Below are 17,500 nucleotides of genomic sequence, written 5' to 3'. Positions count from 1 at the left end.
GTCCAGCCTGGGTTCAAATCCCGACCCAGCTATAAATGGTTATCAGGGTGAATCATCAATGTGTGTGCTGCCCCTCGAATGGATGTTAAGCCGGGTGTCCCATCTGCTGCTATTCGTTGGTGGATGTTAAGGATCCCATGGTGTCCTTCATGAAGAATAAGCGAGTTATCGCCGGCACCATGAACACATTGCAAATTATTTCCCTAGCCTAAAGGGGGCACTGCATAGGAGTACTAGTACGTGCCCGTACGTGCGTGGCCGTACGTGCAAAACAAAACAAAACAAAACTTTCAAACAACCACACAGGCCATTCCTTCGCTCTCGTAAACCACGACTGGATTGGGGCATTGTGTTTATCTATAAATGCGCAGAAGAAATCGAGAAATTATTAGAATACATTAAGTCATCACTATCCGGAAGTGCTGCGTCCATACGGAATGTTCACATGTATTCCACGAATTATCGCTTGCATTGAAGTAACAACTGCTGTGATACTTACACACAGAGTTAATTAAAATCAAAATTAAAATCAAGTTTACCTCCCTGTCTTTGCTTGCCATGACATTCGCTGCCATTGATCATTGCCACTCCTATGCCACGATAACTAAGGCACCGATCCCCATCGTAACCGGCACAGCACGTGACGTCATCGTCGGCCGGCCACGCACCGGCCTACGCAGCCACGCCTACACAGCAACGTGTCCTTTCATTGGTTGGTAAATAAATGGGCATAACTTGAGAAGCACTTGTCCGATTAATATCAAACCTTGAAAAGGCACATCCTCAGGTCCCCAGCAATATACCTGGCAAGTTTCAATTAGATCGGACCAGTGGTTATCGAGAAACAGCGGTCACACACACACACACACACACACACACACACACACACACACACACACTGCTGGAATTATAGATAGATAGCCAATGATGCTACCCCAAAACCTTGTGCTGCAAACAAAAGAAGAAGCAGTCCCTTGGGTCATTCATTTTCTCCATGACATCTAAGGTAGCGTTACAGACGTAACACTTTTTGCGTCGGACACAACATTTTTGTCCACTTACTTTTAAACAAAACGATCTCCTCAGCAAATACTCAAAAAAGTTCAAAATACTCGTTCATGTCTATTCCGCATGTGACAAGTTTTTAACGTTATTTCTTCATTTTCTTCCAGTATTTCAATGTCACGGACGAGACGTGGCCTTATTCTCTGCTCTGCCATTATATCACCATTCAAGTGAACTTGTTTGTTCACTGTTCTCCATCGTTTGATAACCTAGTGTGGCCACAATTTGTTATTCTCCTCCAAAATCTTCTTCCTCATTGCTGTGGTATCGACGAACGTGTTTGATCCTCTTTGCTGTCTGAGAAACTTCATGGTAAAACCATCGCTGTGGATCAAAGTAATAACTTGTGCAACAAAGTACTTCCTGGACTACTTTGTTGCATAATCGGTGCGTACAAAAGTTCCAACTCGCACAGTTGAAGGTGAAAAGCTTAAAGTACTTGCTGATGGTTGTCTCTCATCCTCCTGCTCGAGTACCTCCTGATCAGCTACTTGCACACGAACATCCTCCTCACATGATTTGTCATACTTGCATCTCCTTGGGTACAAGCCATGCAATTGGACATGTGCTTCGCAAATGGGCTGAAGCCAGTGAACTGCTTGCGTGCCTTTGAGAGGACAAACGGGGCATCCCACAACAATCCCAGACGCTTGACGGAGCCTCCCATTCCATCTGCATCTCCTTTTCCGTACGAGGCAGCGAACAAGTGCCGATGAAGATGCAGATCTGTCGAGGCATATGGACGACGTACGTCCTCGAACATGTATTTGTTTTTGATCTCTAAAGCAACTACATCAATGAATATGTCGATGTTGTGAACATCAGGGTACTTGTCCGTTACTTAATTTATCACAGAAAGTATATCTTTTCCATGCTCTATCTAAGCTTGCTGACGAGCACAAATCACAATTGTTACGTGTCCGCAAGCAACAGTGAAAACCGATCCGAGTTTGAGGCCACTGAACAGGATTGACATCATCTGCAGTGTAATTTCCCAAACAGTCCTCATGGATCACAGCTGACGTCTCATCATTTGCCAACAAATTGATCTTTTAAGTTCTGATAGCTTTTGCTTTGCTCTTGCTTGATGAAGACATGAAGGAGAAACTTTGGCAATCATCAAGTAAGGATCTCGTTCATAGATCCTAAACTGGTCCACTTTGTTTAACTTTCAGCATTCTGCTGCGTCTTGTGTCCCATCGGAACCAGGATATCGGATTGGCTGACCGGCTGTTTATGAGATCATCTGCAAATGTTTGCTTTTGTTATTATTTCATATGCAGCCTGTGGCTGCTGGTTGCATCGTTGCTGGAAGTGTGGCTGTGCCGCTGATGGAATTCCCCCTGTTTCCAGTTAGCTGTTGTTCATTTTGCCGACCTTGGAAGGATGACGGGCTGAGTTAACCCACCTGATATTATTTAACGGTATGACAGGGTCTCAAACGTAAGACTCAATCTGAAGTCAACACCAGGCTTCAGGCTTGCTATATCCTTTGGAGATCTCCACATACATCACAATTTCCAGACATACACTCATATATGGAAGTGTCACATACACATGACTCAACTTACTCCTAACTGCTTTGAACTGCATTGCCTGAGTTTCTCATGGTACCGTAAAAGGTTTATTAAATAGCATTGATGTATCACTGCAGTTGAATTCTCATAAGATGTTATTCTCACACCATGACATTTTCAGTAATCTGAGGAAGTCTATTTGAGGAAGTACTAAATGGTTGTGGTTTGTTTCATGTTAAAAGTAAATTCCTATGTTGTCTGGTATCTATGTCTGCATGTGTGCGTGACTGTTCTTTCATAAACCTCAGACCATGTATAAAAATAATAAAATAAATAAGTATCTTACTCCAATGAAGCAAACATGGATGCAACCAAAATTACAGAATTGACAAGTATTACAAAACGTCATCCTTTATCTTATGATATGGAGTATGATGTGTTGTGATCAATAAAATTTGATGTGATCATCATGTTCCTTATGTTCTGTTATGTCCTGATCGTTTTGGTGTTGTCGCTCTTTCACAAACCTTGACTCTATTCCAAAAATTGTAGCTTTTATGGAATCTAAAATTGTGCGTCATACACATTTTGAACTCGTGTCCCTGATGTCATTGTGTCATGTCTGTGATACAATTTCTAAGAAAGGAGTGAGGAACTAAAACGTCACTCGGTGTAGCGCATACCTCCACCAGGCTGAACAGTTTCTGTTTTGTATCCCACTCTGATAGGCTGGATCTGGATCTGGACCTGAACCAAATCCAATGTCTGCTATTGAAAAAGTAATGATGATAAATAAACCTTTTTTGTTAAAACATCACGGACATGACACTTCAAAAAGTAGGAAAAAAAACGACTACCTTTGAATCCTGATACTGAACATAATTTATTTTATTTTTTTTAACCTGAATTCACTGGATTATTGTGCTTGATCTATGGTGTCAACTTACTGCCGGTTTAAAAAACAAAACCTTCAGCACTGTCTGCCTTTTCTACACAGTTATTTGAAGTGAACATGAAAGACTGCCAGCATTTGTTCATATTTGTTTTTGGCTCAGGATATCTGTACGTTTGTGAAAAAAAAAAATGTTCTAACACAATGTTTTCATTGAAATAGCAAACACTTCAGTTGATAGGGTCAAAATATGAGAATGATGACAAATTTCAATCTTTGACCATGGGGATCATTTCCTGTGGAATTTCCCAGTTATTGGATTCGCTATATATGTGAGATATCCCTTATTGTCGGATTTTCCGTGTGTGTGTGTGTCTGCAACGCGAGGCTCCACAGCACGAACCAGCGAACAGATTTCGATGAAACTTTGCCAACAGGTGCCATATGGTCTGGGAATGTGCGCGTTTGAATTTCGTTGCCGAGCAACCACCCGTTGCTGTTGAGCGGCCGAAAAACCGCGTACAGTATTTTCAATACTTGTCCTTCAGTTTTGAATGTAGAGAAACGAGACTTCGGAATTAAACATTCGAGGTATTTAGAAAATTTTACTCGAGCCGATTTTTTGATTGAGGTTTTATTTTTCAAATGGTGGTCCTTCAAAAATCGGGTGTCTATTTACCGTCATTTAAGGTGTGTATACAGTGTTTGTAAGGAGCTACACCGTCGTTCCACCTTCGATCTCTCCTCGATCCAAACGTTATTGACCAAAGTGAAAAGGATCCAAAACAAATGGAATCACCAGCATTTCTGTCTTTGTGGATTTCTAATAATATAATATGTTTATTTGTTTACCGAAAACGATTCCACGACCCACACACCACCTCCAATTATTTATTTATTTACCGAAAACGATTCCACGACCCACACACCACCTTCAATTATTTATTTATTTACCGAAAACGATTGCACGACCCACACACCACCTCCAATTATTTATTTATTTACCGAAAACGATTCCACGACCCACACACCACCTTCAATTATTTATTTATTTACCGAAAACGATTCCATGACCCACACACCACCTCCAATTATTTATTTATTTATCGAAAACGATTCCACGACCCATACACCACCTTAAATTATTTATTTATTTATTTACTGAAAACGATTCCACGATCCACACACCACCTTCAATTATTTCTTTATTTACCGAAAACAATTCCCCACCCACACACCACCTCCAATTATTTATTTATTTACTGAAACCGATTCCACGACACACACACCACCTCCAATTATTTATTTATTTACCAAAAACGATTCCCCACCCACACACCACCTCCAATTATTTATTTGTTTACCAAAAACGATTCCACGACCCACACACCACCTTCAATTATTTATTTATTTACTGAAAACTATTCCACGACCCACACACCACATCCAATTATTTAAAGTGGGAGTGGTGTAGGAAAGTGGGCGTGGCTTATGAAAAATATTGTGTGGCTCAGGAGGTGTGGTCAAACAAGAGCATTGAGAGAAGTTTATCGGGTTTTCCGTGTATGTGTGTGTGTGTGTGTGTGTGTGTGTGTGTGTGTGTGTGTGTGTGTGTGTGTGTGTGTGTGTGTGTGTGTGTGTGTGTGTGTGTCTGTGTCTTCAACGCGAGGCTCCACGGCACAAACCAGCAAAGCGATTATTTTTCAAATGGTAGTCCTTCAAAAATAGGGTGTCTATTTACCGTCATTTTTTAATGAGGAGTGCCAGTTGGCAAAATATGCAATCGGAAAAATCTTGCCAGGCAGAGGAACAATTGTATGTGAACCAATACGTCTTGGCAATGAATCTTCATCGGTGGATCGGTCAGAATGAAAAGCATCGTATCCAGCGCTTCGATCCTAGCGAATCCCTCGTCGCCTACCGGCTTGTTGATGTATTTGTTGTGCCTGGTGTTGGCTTTGTGGTTAGGGTGGTGGCTTGGGATCTTAGGGTCCTGAGTTCAAGCCCCGTTGAACACTGAATTAACACCAGGTGGAGTTGACTCAGCCTGTCATCCTTCCGAGGTTGGTAAAATGAGTACCAGTGTACTGGTAATAGGGGCACCGCATCAGCGGCATATCCGCGCCCCTAACCAATGATGCAACCAGCAGCCAAAAGGCTGCACACAAAGGGAAGGGGTATTGACGGATTAATTTAATCTGATATAGGTGTGGCGCAGGCATGATGGGCCGAATGGCCTCCTCCTGTGCATAATTTCCTTGTAATCCTTGTCCCTTTCCAGGTGTCGGACACTCTTCTATTTCCACGGCGTAGCGCCAACTCCAATCCGCCGTTTCCAACGTTCTTTGAAGATGGGGAGGAAGACCTACCAGAAGAGCTCTACGCGGATGATTTATTTCAGATGTCGTCGCCCTCACTCATCCCAGAAGAAGAAGTTGAGGGAAAGTGAGCCTAAAAGGCCTTGTAGAGGAATCGCTGAGATGTGCACACGATTGTATTTGTTGACCAGTTCCTTGCTACGTAGAACTTCCCTTTGGCAGTGGAGACTTGTTCATGTGTGTAGAGGGATGAGCCGGAAGTCTCTTCCTGTTGCTGTGCACACGATCCTTCAGGCATATTACTCGTGTATATTCCGAGTCAATAAAGCAACCGCACTCGTTTGTAACAGGTTTGAGATTGACTCCTGACCTCACCTATTGGCATTTTCTAGAATCCCGAGCAAAACTATTTCAAGTATTATTTACGACTCGATGGTTTCTGTGCAGCCATTTCCCTCACGGTACGTGCCCCTGCGAGTGGTGGAAACTTTCTCCCTGTTGTCTGACATTTTTGTGACTCCTTCACAATCTATACCTTGTTCCGATCATTCGTCTTGGTTTCGGTTTTCTCCCGTTTGAATTCGTCCTTGTGAGTGTTTTTTCAAGTATTATTATTATTTACTAACCTGCAGAGGGCTACGTGACATTTTGCCTTTGTTTGCTTTTCTTTCTGCTTATTCTTCTTTGGGTTGTTTGGTTTCTGCTTTTACTCTCACCTTTTTCTTAGTTCCATTTTGCTGGTATTTTCAGAACCCTTTGCAGGACCGCATTCAGTTTCCATTGGCTTCAAGTCAGAGTTTTTATTACCCTGTGCGTGTAGCGCAAGGCAGGGGAAAACAGTTAGTTCACTCTGTCTGTGTGTCTGCCAGTCTATGAGCGGGGAACGACTTGATTTCAATTTAAAGTTCTATTTTGAACATGAATCGGAAAACTTACCTGCAGTTTAGCAGTGCTTTGGCTCTGAATTTGGCAAATTGTACGGAATCTCGTCCGGATCGCACATGCGCACAGAGACATAAATCAATTGCTTCAGTCTGGTTTGTCTGGCAGTCAAACAAAATCAAAAGTCATTCCAAACAGGAAACTTATTGTTTGAACGGACGTCATAATGGATGCAAACAGCAGACACAAATAAATCATTTAATGTGTTAAATCAGGAGGGGTAAAAGACTGTGCATCCCAAATGAATCGACGGCGATAAACTTGCGATTCAATGTTTTTTTTGTTTTTTTTTTCTACCTCCTTTAAAACCTTATTTCATTTCAATTGAGTTATATATTTTGAACACCGTAGAACACAAATCGCCTTGTTTGCACTTCAAAAAACCTTCAATGTTGCAGTAATTTGGCAAAACTGTATGCCGTATCGACCAATCAAACTTGCCGCTCGTGCTCTCAGGAATATTGAGATTCAGACAAAACCCAGCGTTGATCGAACTAACTTCGTTCAAATAAAAAGGGAGGGGGTAACCATTCCCTTGGCCTTGTTCTCAGGACTGCACGGGGGAAGCTGTTCTATGATGACTGTTTAATGACGAGACTCGAGTAGTATTTTTATATCGCAAGTTTCACGTAAAAATGGCGTTTTTCTCTTGCTGGTGATCCTCAAAGGCAGAAACTTCAAATTCCCATATAACCAAGCATTTTGACCTTTGGGCTGAAGTACGCTTGTTTATTAGTTTCAGCCGTTTTTATTTGTTTCTGCCATTTTTGCATCGAAAAGCTTTTCTCAAGACAAGAGAAACATTGCTTGGGGCAGGTCTTGATGTGAACCTGTGAAGAACCACGTGACCGTCGCATGCTGTCAATTTGAGGTCCTTGGTAATGCATGGTGGAGCTCTTTACAGGGTATATTTTGCAGAAGAGGGTGATCATTCCTTATTTCCACGTCCTCTCTTCAGTTCTAGTCGTGGTCGTTTTTCTCTGTTAACTCTTGTTCGTTCATGTGTTTGGAGCCCAATTCCTCCCCGCCCCCTCCCCCCCCCAACCACCACCTTTATGTTATCCCTCTTCTGCAAGCCTTTCTTCTGTGTAGAAATAAAAACAAACATCTTCCCTCATTCACATGATTTAAAATACAAATGAAGTGTCATTGCATTCACACATCTTCTTAACGAGAGGAAAAGACAATCTAAATTTGATTTCTGACAGCATGTTGTGTGTGTGTGAAACTCACCCATAGCGCTCTACACGAATGTGTTGTGTGAATGATGTAACATCATAATGGGAAAAACTCAATTTTTTTTTTTTTTTTTTTTTTTTTTTTTTGTATACCTTGGTCGAGGCTCGTATGAGAGCTAACACACAACTCACAGCAAGGAGGCATGAGACAAGAGGGGCGGGAGTGGAAGGGACAAAACATTGGGGAACAGACACAGGTGAACTGTGGAAGGGAGAGGGATGGGGATGGGACGGGGAACATGGCGAGGGGAAGATGGACATTAAAGGGACTTTCAGGAAGGAAAGCAGGAGAATTGAAGGAAGTGGGCTTGGGTGGATTATCGGGGGTAGAAAAGTTCGAGGATTTGGATGGGGGAAGATAAGATGTGGTGGTGAACAGCTGTTTTGAAAGCCTGAAGGGAAGAATGGGAAAGAATAGAGTGAGGATGTTTATTCCAAAGGCGGGAAAAAGAGGAATGAAAGAGTGAAGATGAGCAGTGATTCGTGATTTTGGTAGTTTTACCAGAAGGGGGTTGTTGGCGGACCTTGAGCGTCCTGTGGAAATGTGGTTGGGACAAATCGCAGAGAGAGCGGGGGGAACAAGGCTGGAGAGGAGTCGGTAGAAGACAGAAAGACCACCGACCAACCTGCGGTGATTGAGTGAGAGGCCCAAAGACTCAGCTTCATTGCGGGAGATGCCAATGATCTTAAAAGCCCTGGTTTCGACAGCGTGAAGTCGAGAAAGGTGGGAGGCAGGAGCACCAGCCCAGAGGGGAGAGCAGTACTCCATCAGGCTACGGACAAAAGCTTTGTAAGTGGTCAGGAGCTCAAGAGGGCCGAGGAAGGACTTTGCACGACGGAGGATTCCCAGTCGGCGACTGGCTTTTGAGGCAATGTTGGAAATGTGACTTTCCCAGGAAAGGTCATGGCAGATAGTGAGACCCAGAAGCTTGAAAGAAAAGACTTCTTCCAGAGGATTGTTGAGAAAGTGGATGGGGGGTTTTGTAAACGGTCCTTTCGAAGAGACATAGTGAGAGTGTGAGATTTGTCTGGATTGAAAGACATGTTCCACGTGTTGGACCAGTTTGTGATTTTATCCAGATCTGCAGTGAGCGAAGAAGCTGCTGCTTGCCGGGCTGAGGGATGACAGATGGTACGGCAGAGGGTTGAGTCATCGGCAAAGAGAAATAGAGGATTTTCCAGAGAGTCCGAGAGATCATTGATGAAAACCAGAAAAAGAACAGGGCCCAGAACGCTACCTTGAGGAACTCCAGCCTGCACAGGAAGAGGGGATGAAAGAACTCCATTTAGGGCCACACGTTGACTGCGACAGGAGAGGAAGTCTGCGAGCCATGAGTGGAGATGGCCTTGAATACCATGGGCAGAGAGTTTGGTGAGTAGGGCAGGGTGCCAGACTGTGTCAAAAGCACGTGATATGTCCAGGGATACGGCTCGGATTTCCTGTCTGGCATTGAGGACCTCCATCCATTGATGGGAGAGCAGTAGCAGCATATCTAGGGTAGAGTGACCTGGTCTGAAACCAAATTGATGATTGGAAATCAAGCCATTGGAGAAGAGGAAGGATTTCATGTCTGAAGCGATGATGGATTCCATAACCTTGCTGATGATTGGGAGAAGGCTGATTGGTCTATAGTTACAGGGATCTGTTTTTGCACCTTTTTTATGCAGGGCAGTGATGAATGGATATCTTACTAGGTGTTTGCAACAAATCTGTGGACACACTGAGAAATTCCAAACTCCATAGGATGTGGGTGTCAGGTAACATGTATCTGTGTTGCACGAATAAAAAGTGCAATTTTGTTATCTATACACCGATAAAAGGCTGTGTGTGAGTATGTCAGTGTGTGTGTCTCCTCCAAAATTCCAAAACCATAAAACCTCGCAGCCTGAAACTTTACATGCATACTAAGAAAACTCCAAGGAAGTGCAAGAGTGAAAACTGGGTGTTTGGGTTAATTAAAACACCCCTTTTGAAGATAATTAACGGCCTTATTTAATTATATCCTTCACTATCCTCGGCCACCTCGCTGTCTGGGGTCTTAAGGCGTTTCCTGGGTAACCTCGCAGGTGTCTGAAGCCTCCATGTTTTTTGGCCTGCTCAACCATGCTCTTACTTGGAACAGACCACAATTTCTTAACGATAAAGTTTTTTTTTCCACTTTCCTCACTCATATTATCGAATGCCTGTTCATCATAGCTATGAATCGCTGGGTAGATTGCAATGCTGATAAACGCCTGGAGATGCCAGTGTTCGTGGCTTTATTTAATTTTCGTTTTTGAATAACCGAGAGAATCTCTTAAACTAAGCATTATTAGAAAATGTAGCTCCAGATTTGAAAGTATCAGCAGTTCTGACTCCGAAAAAAAGTGTTCATTTGTCCAATTCAGCATTGTATGGGTGTTTCCTGGTACATTTTTGGATCGACGGCAATTGGTAATCGCTTGCCAAGCCAGGCGTTTCGTTGGAGTGCTTGTTTAAGCCACTCACCGAGCTGTACAGTACAGTTCGTGTCCTGATCGGGACGTGCAGTCGACAGTTACTACAAGGTAGAGGTACGTATGCAGCGCACACGGACATGGTACATATGGGTAGATTTGGATCTGTACGGACTCTCCGTGGGTGTGTGGACATGCCATACCTGTTACGGGTGCCGTGGTGGCAAAATTTCATCCTGTATCTTATAGAGGTTCTTTCAGGTTTTCCTTTGTCCTCGCTCCTGTTTTTAAAGCATGTCGTTATCAGATTTGCTTTACAAAGGTTATATGTTTCTCTTTATGAGTTTCAAAGCAAAATATATTTGTTAACGCCTGATTTCTGAGCCGTTTGTCGTATGAACGTATTTTCTAAATTACCGAACCAATTTTTTCCCACGAGTCACACGCAGCTGTTAATAAAGATTATTGTTTGTGATCATCTCCCTGAAACATCTCGATAAATGTAGTGTTGTTTTTCAGTGAAATCTATTCAAGGTTTCTGGGTTGTATACAGTACGTACTATAGTCGGTAATCACACTGACTCCAACCTGCTGATTCCCAAAAAATTGCCAACATCGGCGAAACGTGTGATGTGTTGTGTGTTGTGTTGACAAAGCATAACATATTCTCTCTGATTACTCCCCTACCCCCCCCCCCACCTTTTGTCTCTGTCTCTCTCTGGATGTATCCGGATGGTCGTTATGTCTGGACTGTACTTATGTCCGGGCGGGGTTTGTCTCCAGACATGTCCAGACGGGAGTTTGTCTCCGGATGTGTCCGAGCGGTGTTTATCTCCGGACAGCTTGGCTCCGGATGCCTCTGGGCGGTGCTTGTCTCTGAACGTGTTCGGGCAGTGTTTTTGTCTGGATGGGATGTCTGGTTTTGTCTCCGGGCGGTGTTTATCCTGACGGGAGTTTGTCTCCGGACGTGTCCGAGCGGTGTTTGTCTCTGGACAGCTTGGCTCCGGATATGTCCGGACGTTGTTTGTCTCTGGGTGGTATTTATAGGATGACCGGTAGAAAATGGATTTCAGACATTATTTGGTTTCCATCTTCACTATTATTCTATGCAGAATCATGTTGATGAGACTATGACTCGTAATTGACACTCCACCGCACATCTATCTCCCTTCCCTTCCTCTCACTGCCTTCCCTCCCCCCCCTTTCTCATTCCCTGCCCCCCTTTCTCACTCCCCCTCTCCCCTCTTTCTCACTCCCCTTCACCTCCTTCCTCACTCCCCCTCCCCTCCTTCCTCACTCCCCCTCTATCTCTTCACTCTCTCTCCACCCCTCTCCATCACCCCCTCTTTTTTTCCTCATTTCAATGTTCCGGTCAGCGAAGCAACGGGTGCTATTTGCTGGTGCTTAATATTCTTTACCATATTCTATTCATATTTTATACTAGCAAATACCACCCGTCGCTTTGCTAACGGGAATACTAAGAGAAAGGGGGGGGGGGGGAGAGACAGAGACAGAGACTTGACTTTTATATCTTTTTATTATAAAAGTATAAAACATTTTGCAAGGCAAATTTAAACAAAATAAACAAGCAGCAGGCAACCTTCGCTTCAAGAAAGGCTCCATAAGATCTCGCACTTTATTTATTCCACTATTTCTTGAGGCACCATTTGCCTGAGGTTCATGAAAAACATCAACGCATGAGAATCAAAGTGCCATTTCTTAAGTACATGTGCTCAAGCTGTGTCAGATAAACAATCAAAGATCAATAATATTATTACAATTTCACAAAGAAATGTAAATTTCATTCTCAATACATTTACACAAGACACCACCATTGCACCATAAGTCTTCAAACACAGGGAGACTACCCATGTTTACATGATATGCATGTTCTAGTTTTATATGAGCAGACACCATGCCTTTGAAACAAAAAAAGTGCATTTTCATCTTTCCTATTCACCAATCTGGCTTTTCTGGTCATATAAATTGCAAGCTTAGCAATTCCAAGTTAAAAAATTCGAAAACAAAACCACAGATTTGTTTCCAGTGTTGAAAGCGAGCACATAAATCAAGATTGGAAAAGAAAAAACAATTTTAAATTTACAAAAATGTGACTCGGATACAGAAACAGAGGTGACAATCTCTTGCACTCAATAAACGCATGATTCAGATTTTTGATAATCTTACAAAAGGAACATGAATTAGACACGGAGGGGTTAAATTTCTGTAGTAAAACCTGTGTGGCCAGGGCTTGATGGACCAGTCTCCAATTTAAGTCTCCCTTGCGACCAACGGTCGGAGATCTATACATCACCTTCCAATTGGGAGTAAGGAAAACTCCTGCAGGTAAAGTCTCTTTCCAATGCTTAACGGTGCCGTACAGCCCGGTAAACACACTTCTCGACAAATTCCATATATTGTTTTTTTTCCCCATGACGTGGAACACACCAGACTCGTCACTGTTTGAACAGAACACGTCATGGTGTATTTGGGCAGTGATTGAAAGTTTAGGTGAAAATCCACTTCTTCATTTACCCCATTCCATGCAATATTTAAATGTAGAAAAGTCTGGGTTACTATCCTCATGACCTCACCCACTACTCTCATTGAATGCAATCCAATTTTTTTAGAAATCGAGCCAGCAGGCAACCATCGCTTCAAGGAAGGCTCCATAAGATCTTGCACTTTATTTATTCAACTATTTGTGAAGCACTTTATGAAGGATCGGCTGGTAGATATTCCAGCAAATAATGAATTTTGGAATAATGTCTCATGCACAAACTTCCTGGCATCATAGGAGATCTCGAGCCGCTGTACTCCAAGAGCTTGCCAAGTATTCAGAAGAGATTGATGAAACACAGGGAGCTGAGCTCTATCAACCTGCTCCAGGTCCATGAGGAAGAGTTCCCGGTCATAGTCCATTCCATTCCACCTGTTTGCCGAAGCAAGGTATTGGTGAGAGGAGACCAGGACACTACTTCACCATTTCGTAGACGTTTTATTGCTATAAGTCGAAAAACCATTATTCGACTGGGGATGTGCCACAGTGGTGGCCTCCCCAGAAAAAATCAATGAGACCCTTCTGAATGCTTGTGATCACAGCTTGAGGAGGCTGGAGTGCGATGACCTTGCGCCATACGGTTGGAAATATCACGTTATTTATGATTGTTACCCACGCCTTAAGTGACAAGAACGAGAGCATTCCTTTCCACCTTGATAGTTTCTGCTTCGTGTTATCTCGGAACCCATCCCAATTATTTTGCATGTTGCTTGTAGTTCCCAAAAGGATTCCTAGGTATTTAAACCCATCCGTTTTCCAAAGCACTCCTGGAATAGTTGCGAGAAGTGCACATGAAGAGTATGACGAGGAGAGTGTATTTGGGTATACCCAAAGAGCTACACTCTTGTTCCAATTTATTCTTGCTGATGAGGTAAGTTCAAATTTGGCAAGACAACGGGACAGCTCAATAACATCTTTTGGGTTTTTCACCACAACACAGGTCATCTGCATAAGCTGAAGTAACAATGTTTGGACTGTTTGACAAGGATAACCCAGACAATGAGGGGCGAAGGAGAGCCAGTAGGGGTTCAACAGAAAGTGTGTACAACATGTCTGACAGTGGACAACCCTGACAGATACCACACTGAAAAGGCAAAGGATGACACAAACTATCAATTACTTTTAGCAGGCATGATGCATTTTTTTTTTTTTTGTATACCTTGGTCGAGGCTCGTATGAGAGCTAACACACAACTCACAGCAAGGAGGCATGAGACAAGAGGGGCGGGAGTGGAAGGGACAAAACAGTGGGGAACAGACACATTAGGTGAACTGTGGAAGGGAGAGGGATGGGGATGGGACGGGGAACATGGCGAAGAGAAGATGGACATTTCAGGGACTTTCAGGAAGGAAAGCAGGAGAAATGAAGGAAGTGGGCTTGGGTGGATTATCGGGGGTAGAAAAGATCGAGGATTTGGATGGGGGAAGATAAGAGGTGGTGGTGAACAGCTGTTTTGAAAGCCTGTAGGGAAGAATGGGAAAGAATAGAGTGAGGAAGTTTATTCCAAAGGCAGGAAAAAAGAGGAATGAAAGAGTGAAGATGAGCAGTGATTTTTGATTTTGGTAGTTTTACCAGAAGGGGGTTGTTGGCGGACCTTGAGCGCCCTGTGGAAATGTGGTGGGGACAAAGCGCAGAGAGAGCAGGGGGGCAAGGCTGGAGAGGAGTCGGTAGAAGACAGAAAGACCACCGACCAACCTGCGGTGATTGAGTGAGAGGCCCAAAGACTCAGCTTCATTGCGGGAGATGCCGATGATCTTAAATGCCCTGGTTTCGACAGCGTGAAGCCGAGAAAGGTGGGAGGCAGGAGCACCAGCCCAGAGGGGAGAGCAGTACTCCATCAGGCTACGGACAAAAGCTTTGAAGTGGTCAGGAGCTCAAGAGGGCCGAGGAAGGACTTAGCACGACGGAGGATTCCCAGTCGGCGACTGGCTTTTGAGGCGAGGTTGGAAATGTGACTTTCCCAGGAAAGGTCATGGCAGATAGTGAAACCTAGAAGCTTGAAAGAAAAGACTTCTTCCAGAGGATTGTTGAGAAAGTGGATGGGGGGGTTTTGTAAATGGTCCTTTCGAAGAGACATAGTGAGAGTGTGAGATTTGTCTGGATTGAAAGACATGTTCCACATGTTGGACCAGTTTGTGATTTTATCCAGATCTGCAGTGAGCGAAGAAGCTGCTGCTTGCCGGTCTGAGGGATGACAGATGGTACGGCAGAGGGTGGAGTCGTCGGCAAAGAGAAATAGAAGATTTTCCAGAGAGTCCGAGAGATCATTGATGAAAACCAGAAAAAGAACAGGGCCCAGAATGCTACCTTGAGGAACTCCAGCCTGCACAGGAAGAGGGGATGAAAGAACTCCATTTAGGGCCACACGTTGACTGCGACAGGAGAGGAAGTCTGCGAGCCATGAGTGGAGATGGCCTTGAATACCATGGGAAGAGAGTTTGGTGAGTAGGGCAGGGTGCCAGACTGTGTCAAAAGCACGTGATATGTCCAGGGATACGGCTCGGATTTCCTGTCTGGCATTGAGGACCTCCATCCATTGATGGGAGAGCAGAAGCAGCATATCCAGGGTAGAGTGACCTGGTCTGAAACCAAATTGATGATTGGAAATCAATCCATTGGAGAAGAGGAAGGATTTCATGTCTGAAGCGATGATGGATTCCATCACCTTGCTGATGATTGGGAGAAGGCTGATTGGTCTGTAGTTACAGGGATCTGTTTTTGCACCTTTTTTATGCAGGGCAGTGATGTTAGCAGATTTCCAAGCAGATGGCAGATGACCTTGGGCAAATGAGAGGGTGAATAGAACAGAGAGAGGGTGAGCAAGAGCAGAAGAGCAGGCTTTGAGGACACGTGGGCTGATGCCGTCTGGACCGGTTGCAGAATCTGACTCGAGGTTTGAAAGCAAGCTCTCCACCTTGTCAGGAGAAAAGGATACAGAGTCCAGGGACAGTTGGGTGCGACTGGGTAAAGTGGGTAGAGATAGTGATGGGTTTAGGACACAAGATTTAGCTGCAAACACTGAGTTTAGACATTCAGCTTTATCACGTGTGGAATCAGCAGTGCGGCCATTTGAGGTAAGGGAGGGGATGGAGGGGGAACATACACCAGAAAAAGATTTGATTAAACGCCACCAGGATTTTGAGGAGGGAGAGAGGTTTGAGAGTTCAGACTTGAGATGAGAAAGATGTTGTTTTCTGGCTCTCCTGAGGGTAGATACAAACTTGTTCCGAGCTTTGTGGAAAGAACTGAGATTGCCCTCAGTTGGGTTTGCTTTCCATAAGGCAAAGGCAAGTTGTTTCAGGACAACTGCCTCGCCACAAGCTTCAGTAAACCAAGGGCGGGAGGAAGGGTAAGACAACTGAACACGAGAGGGGATAAATCTGTGCATGAGGGAGAGCAAGTTTCTTTGAAAGAATTCCCAGGATGAGTTGATGTTTGAGAAAGTAGTGATAGGAGACCAGTCTGTAAGGTTGATGGCTGCTCGGAGACCCTGCCAGTCGGCTTGAGTGAAATGCCAGACTCGACGGCGGTGAGGTGGTTCTCTGATAACAGCCAGAGAGATGTCCACTTTGACAAGGACGTGGTCAGAAGAACCAATTGGAGCGGAGGAAGAGCAGCAGATATTGTCAGGGAAATTTGTCAAAATCAGATCCAGAAGAGATGGAGTACCATTGGTTGAGATCCGGGTCGGGAAGTTGACCGATTGAGTCAGTCCCAATGAGTCGCAGAAAGCTTTTGCTGAGGTGCCATGGCAGGTGAGAGAGGTACCCACACCTAGCCAACTGGCGTGATGACAATTGAAGTCACCACATAAGAGGAAGAGAGAGTTTGGATGAGAAGATAGAAGATGGTCCATGTTTTTGGATAGTGAGGTGTAGATGGAGTCATCACTGTTCGGTGGACGGTACAGTACACATATAAACATGAGGTGGGAGTGGAGGGGAAGCCGAAGCCAGAGGTATTCCTGGGGGTGTGGGGGAGTGAGAGCAGTGCATGGAGAGTGAGGAATAGAGTCTTTGATGAAGAGAGCAACACCTCCACCAGGACGAGGCTCAGGTCTGTCATACCGTAAGAGGGAGTAGCCAGGGAGAGATACTTGGGAGTCAGACACGTCTTGGGAGAGGAAAGTTTCTGTTCGGCAGATAATGTCTGGTTTGTCAGTGGCAACCTGTATGGAAAGATCTGAAAGGTTTGAGCGAAGGCCCCGGATATTTGAGGTCCACACTTTTAATGAAGAGGAAGGGGAGGAGGCTTTGGGTGCAGGAGGGGGAGGGGGAGGGTAGGACAAGGGACGAGGGGGCAGGTAAGGAAGGTTGCTGAAGTTTTACAAACTTTTGTACATTTCTGTACAAAAGTTTTATGCAAGATATGAATTTTTCCCCAAAACCTGCTCTATTAAGGACCGCAAATAAGAAAGAATGATCAACACTGTCAAAGGCTTTTTCCTGATCCAGGAGTAGTAACCCAAAACAACGAGGCACAGTCTGACCGATGGCAATTAAATCTCTAACCAAAAAAATACTGTCATAGAT

The 17,500-nt window shown here is 44.1% G+C and overlaps 1 protein-coding gene across 3 annotated transcripts in view; it reads left to right on the top strand.

The window, feature by feature from the left end:
- Positions 1-17,500, top strand: part of MRPL3 (mitochondrial ribosomal protein L3) — a 100,184-nt gene that overhangs the window by 43,471 nt on the left and 39,213 nt on the right. Inside the window, exon 10 of one of the 3 annotated variants that reach the window (XM_085890101.1) lies at positions 5,756-6,139. The exons of 1 other annotated variant lie outside the window; for it this stretch is intronic. In XM_085890101.1, coding sequence (XP_085746227.1) covers positions 5,756-5,923 — 168 coding nt within the window. In that variant the 3' untranslated portion in view covers positions 5,924-6,139. One more of the 3 variants, XM_085890100.1, reaches the window with a different exon arrangement.

Source organism: Eptatretus burgeri, chromosome 7 (genome assembly GCF_056783735.1).
Source record: "Eptatretus burgeri isolate ZD-2024b chromosome 7, Ebu_testis_v1, whole genome shotgun sequence".
NCBI classification, from domain to species: Eukaryota; Metazoa; Chordata; class Myxini; order Myxiniformes; family Myxinidae; genus Eptatretus; species Eptatretus burgeri.
Note: the sequence above shows the minus strand (reverse complement) of the source record. Positions and strands in the feature narration are given on the sequence as shown.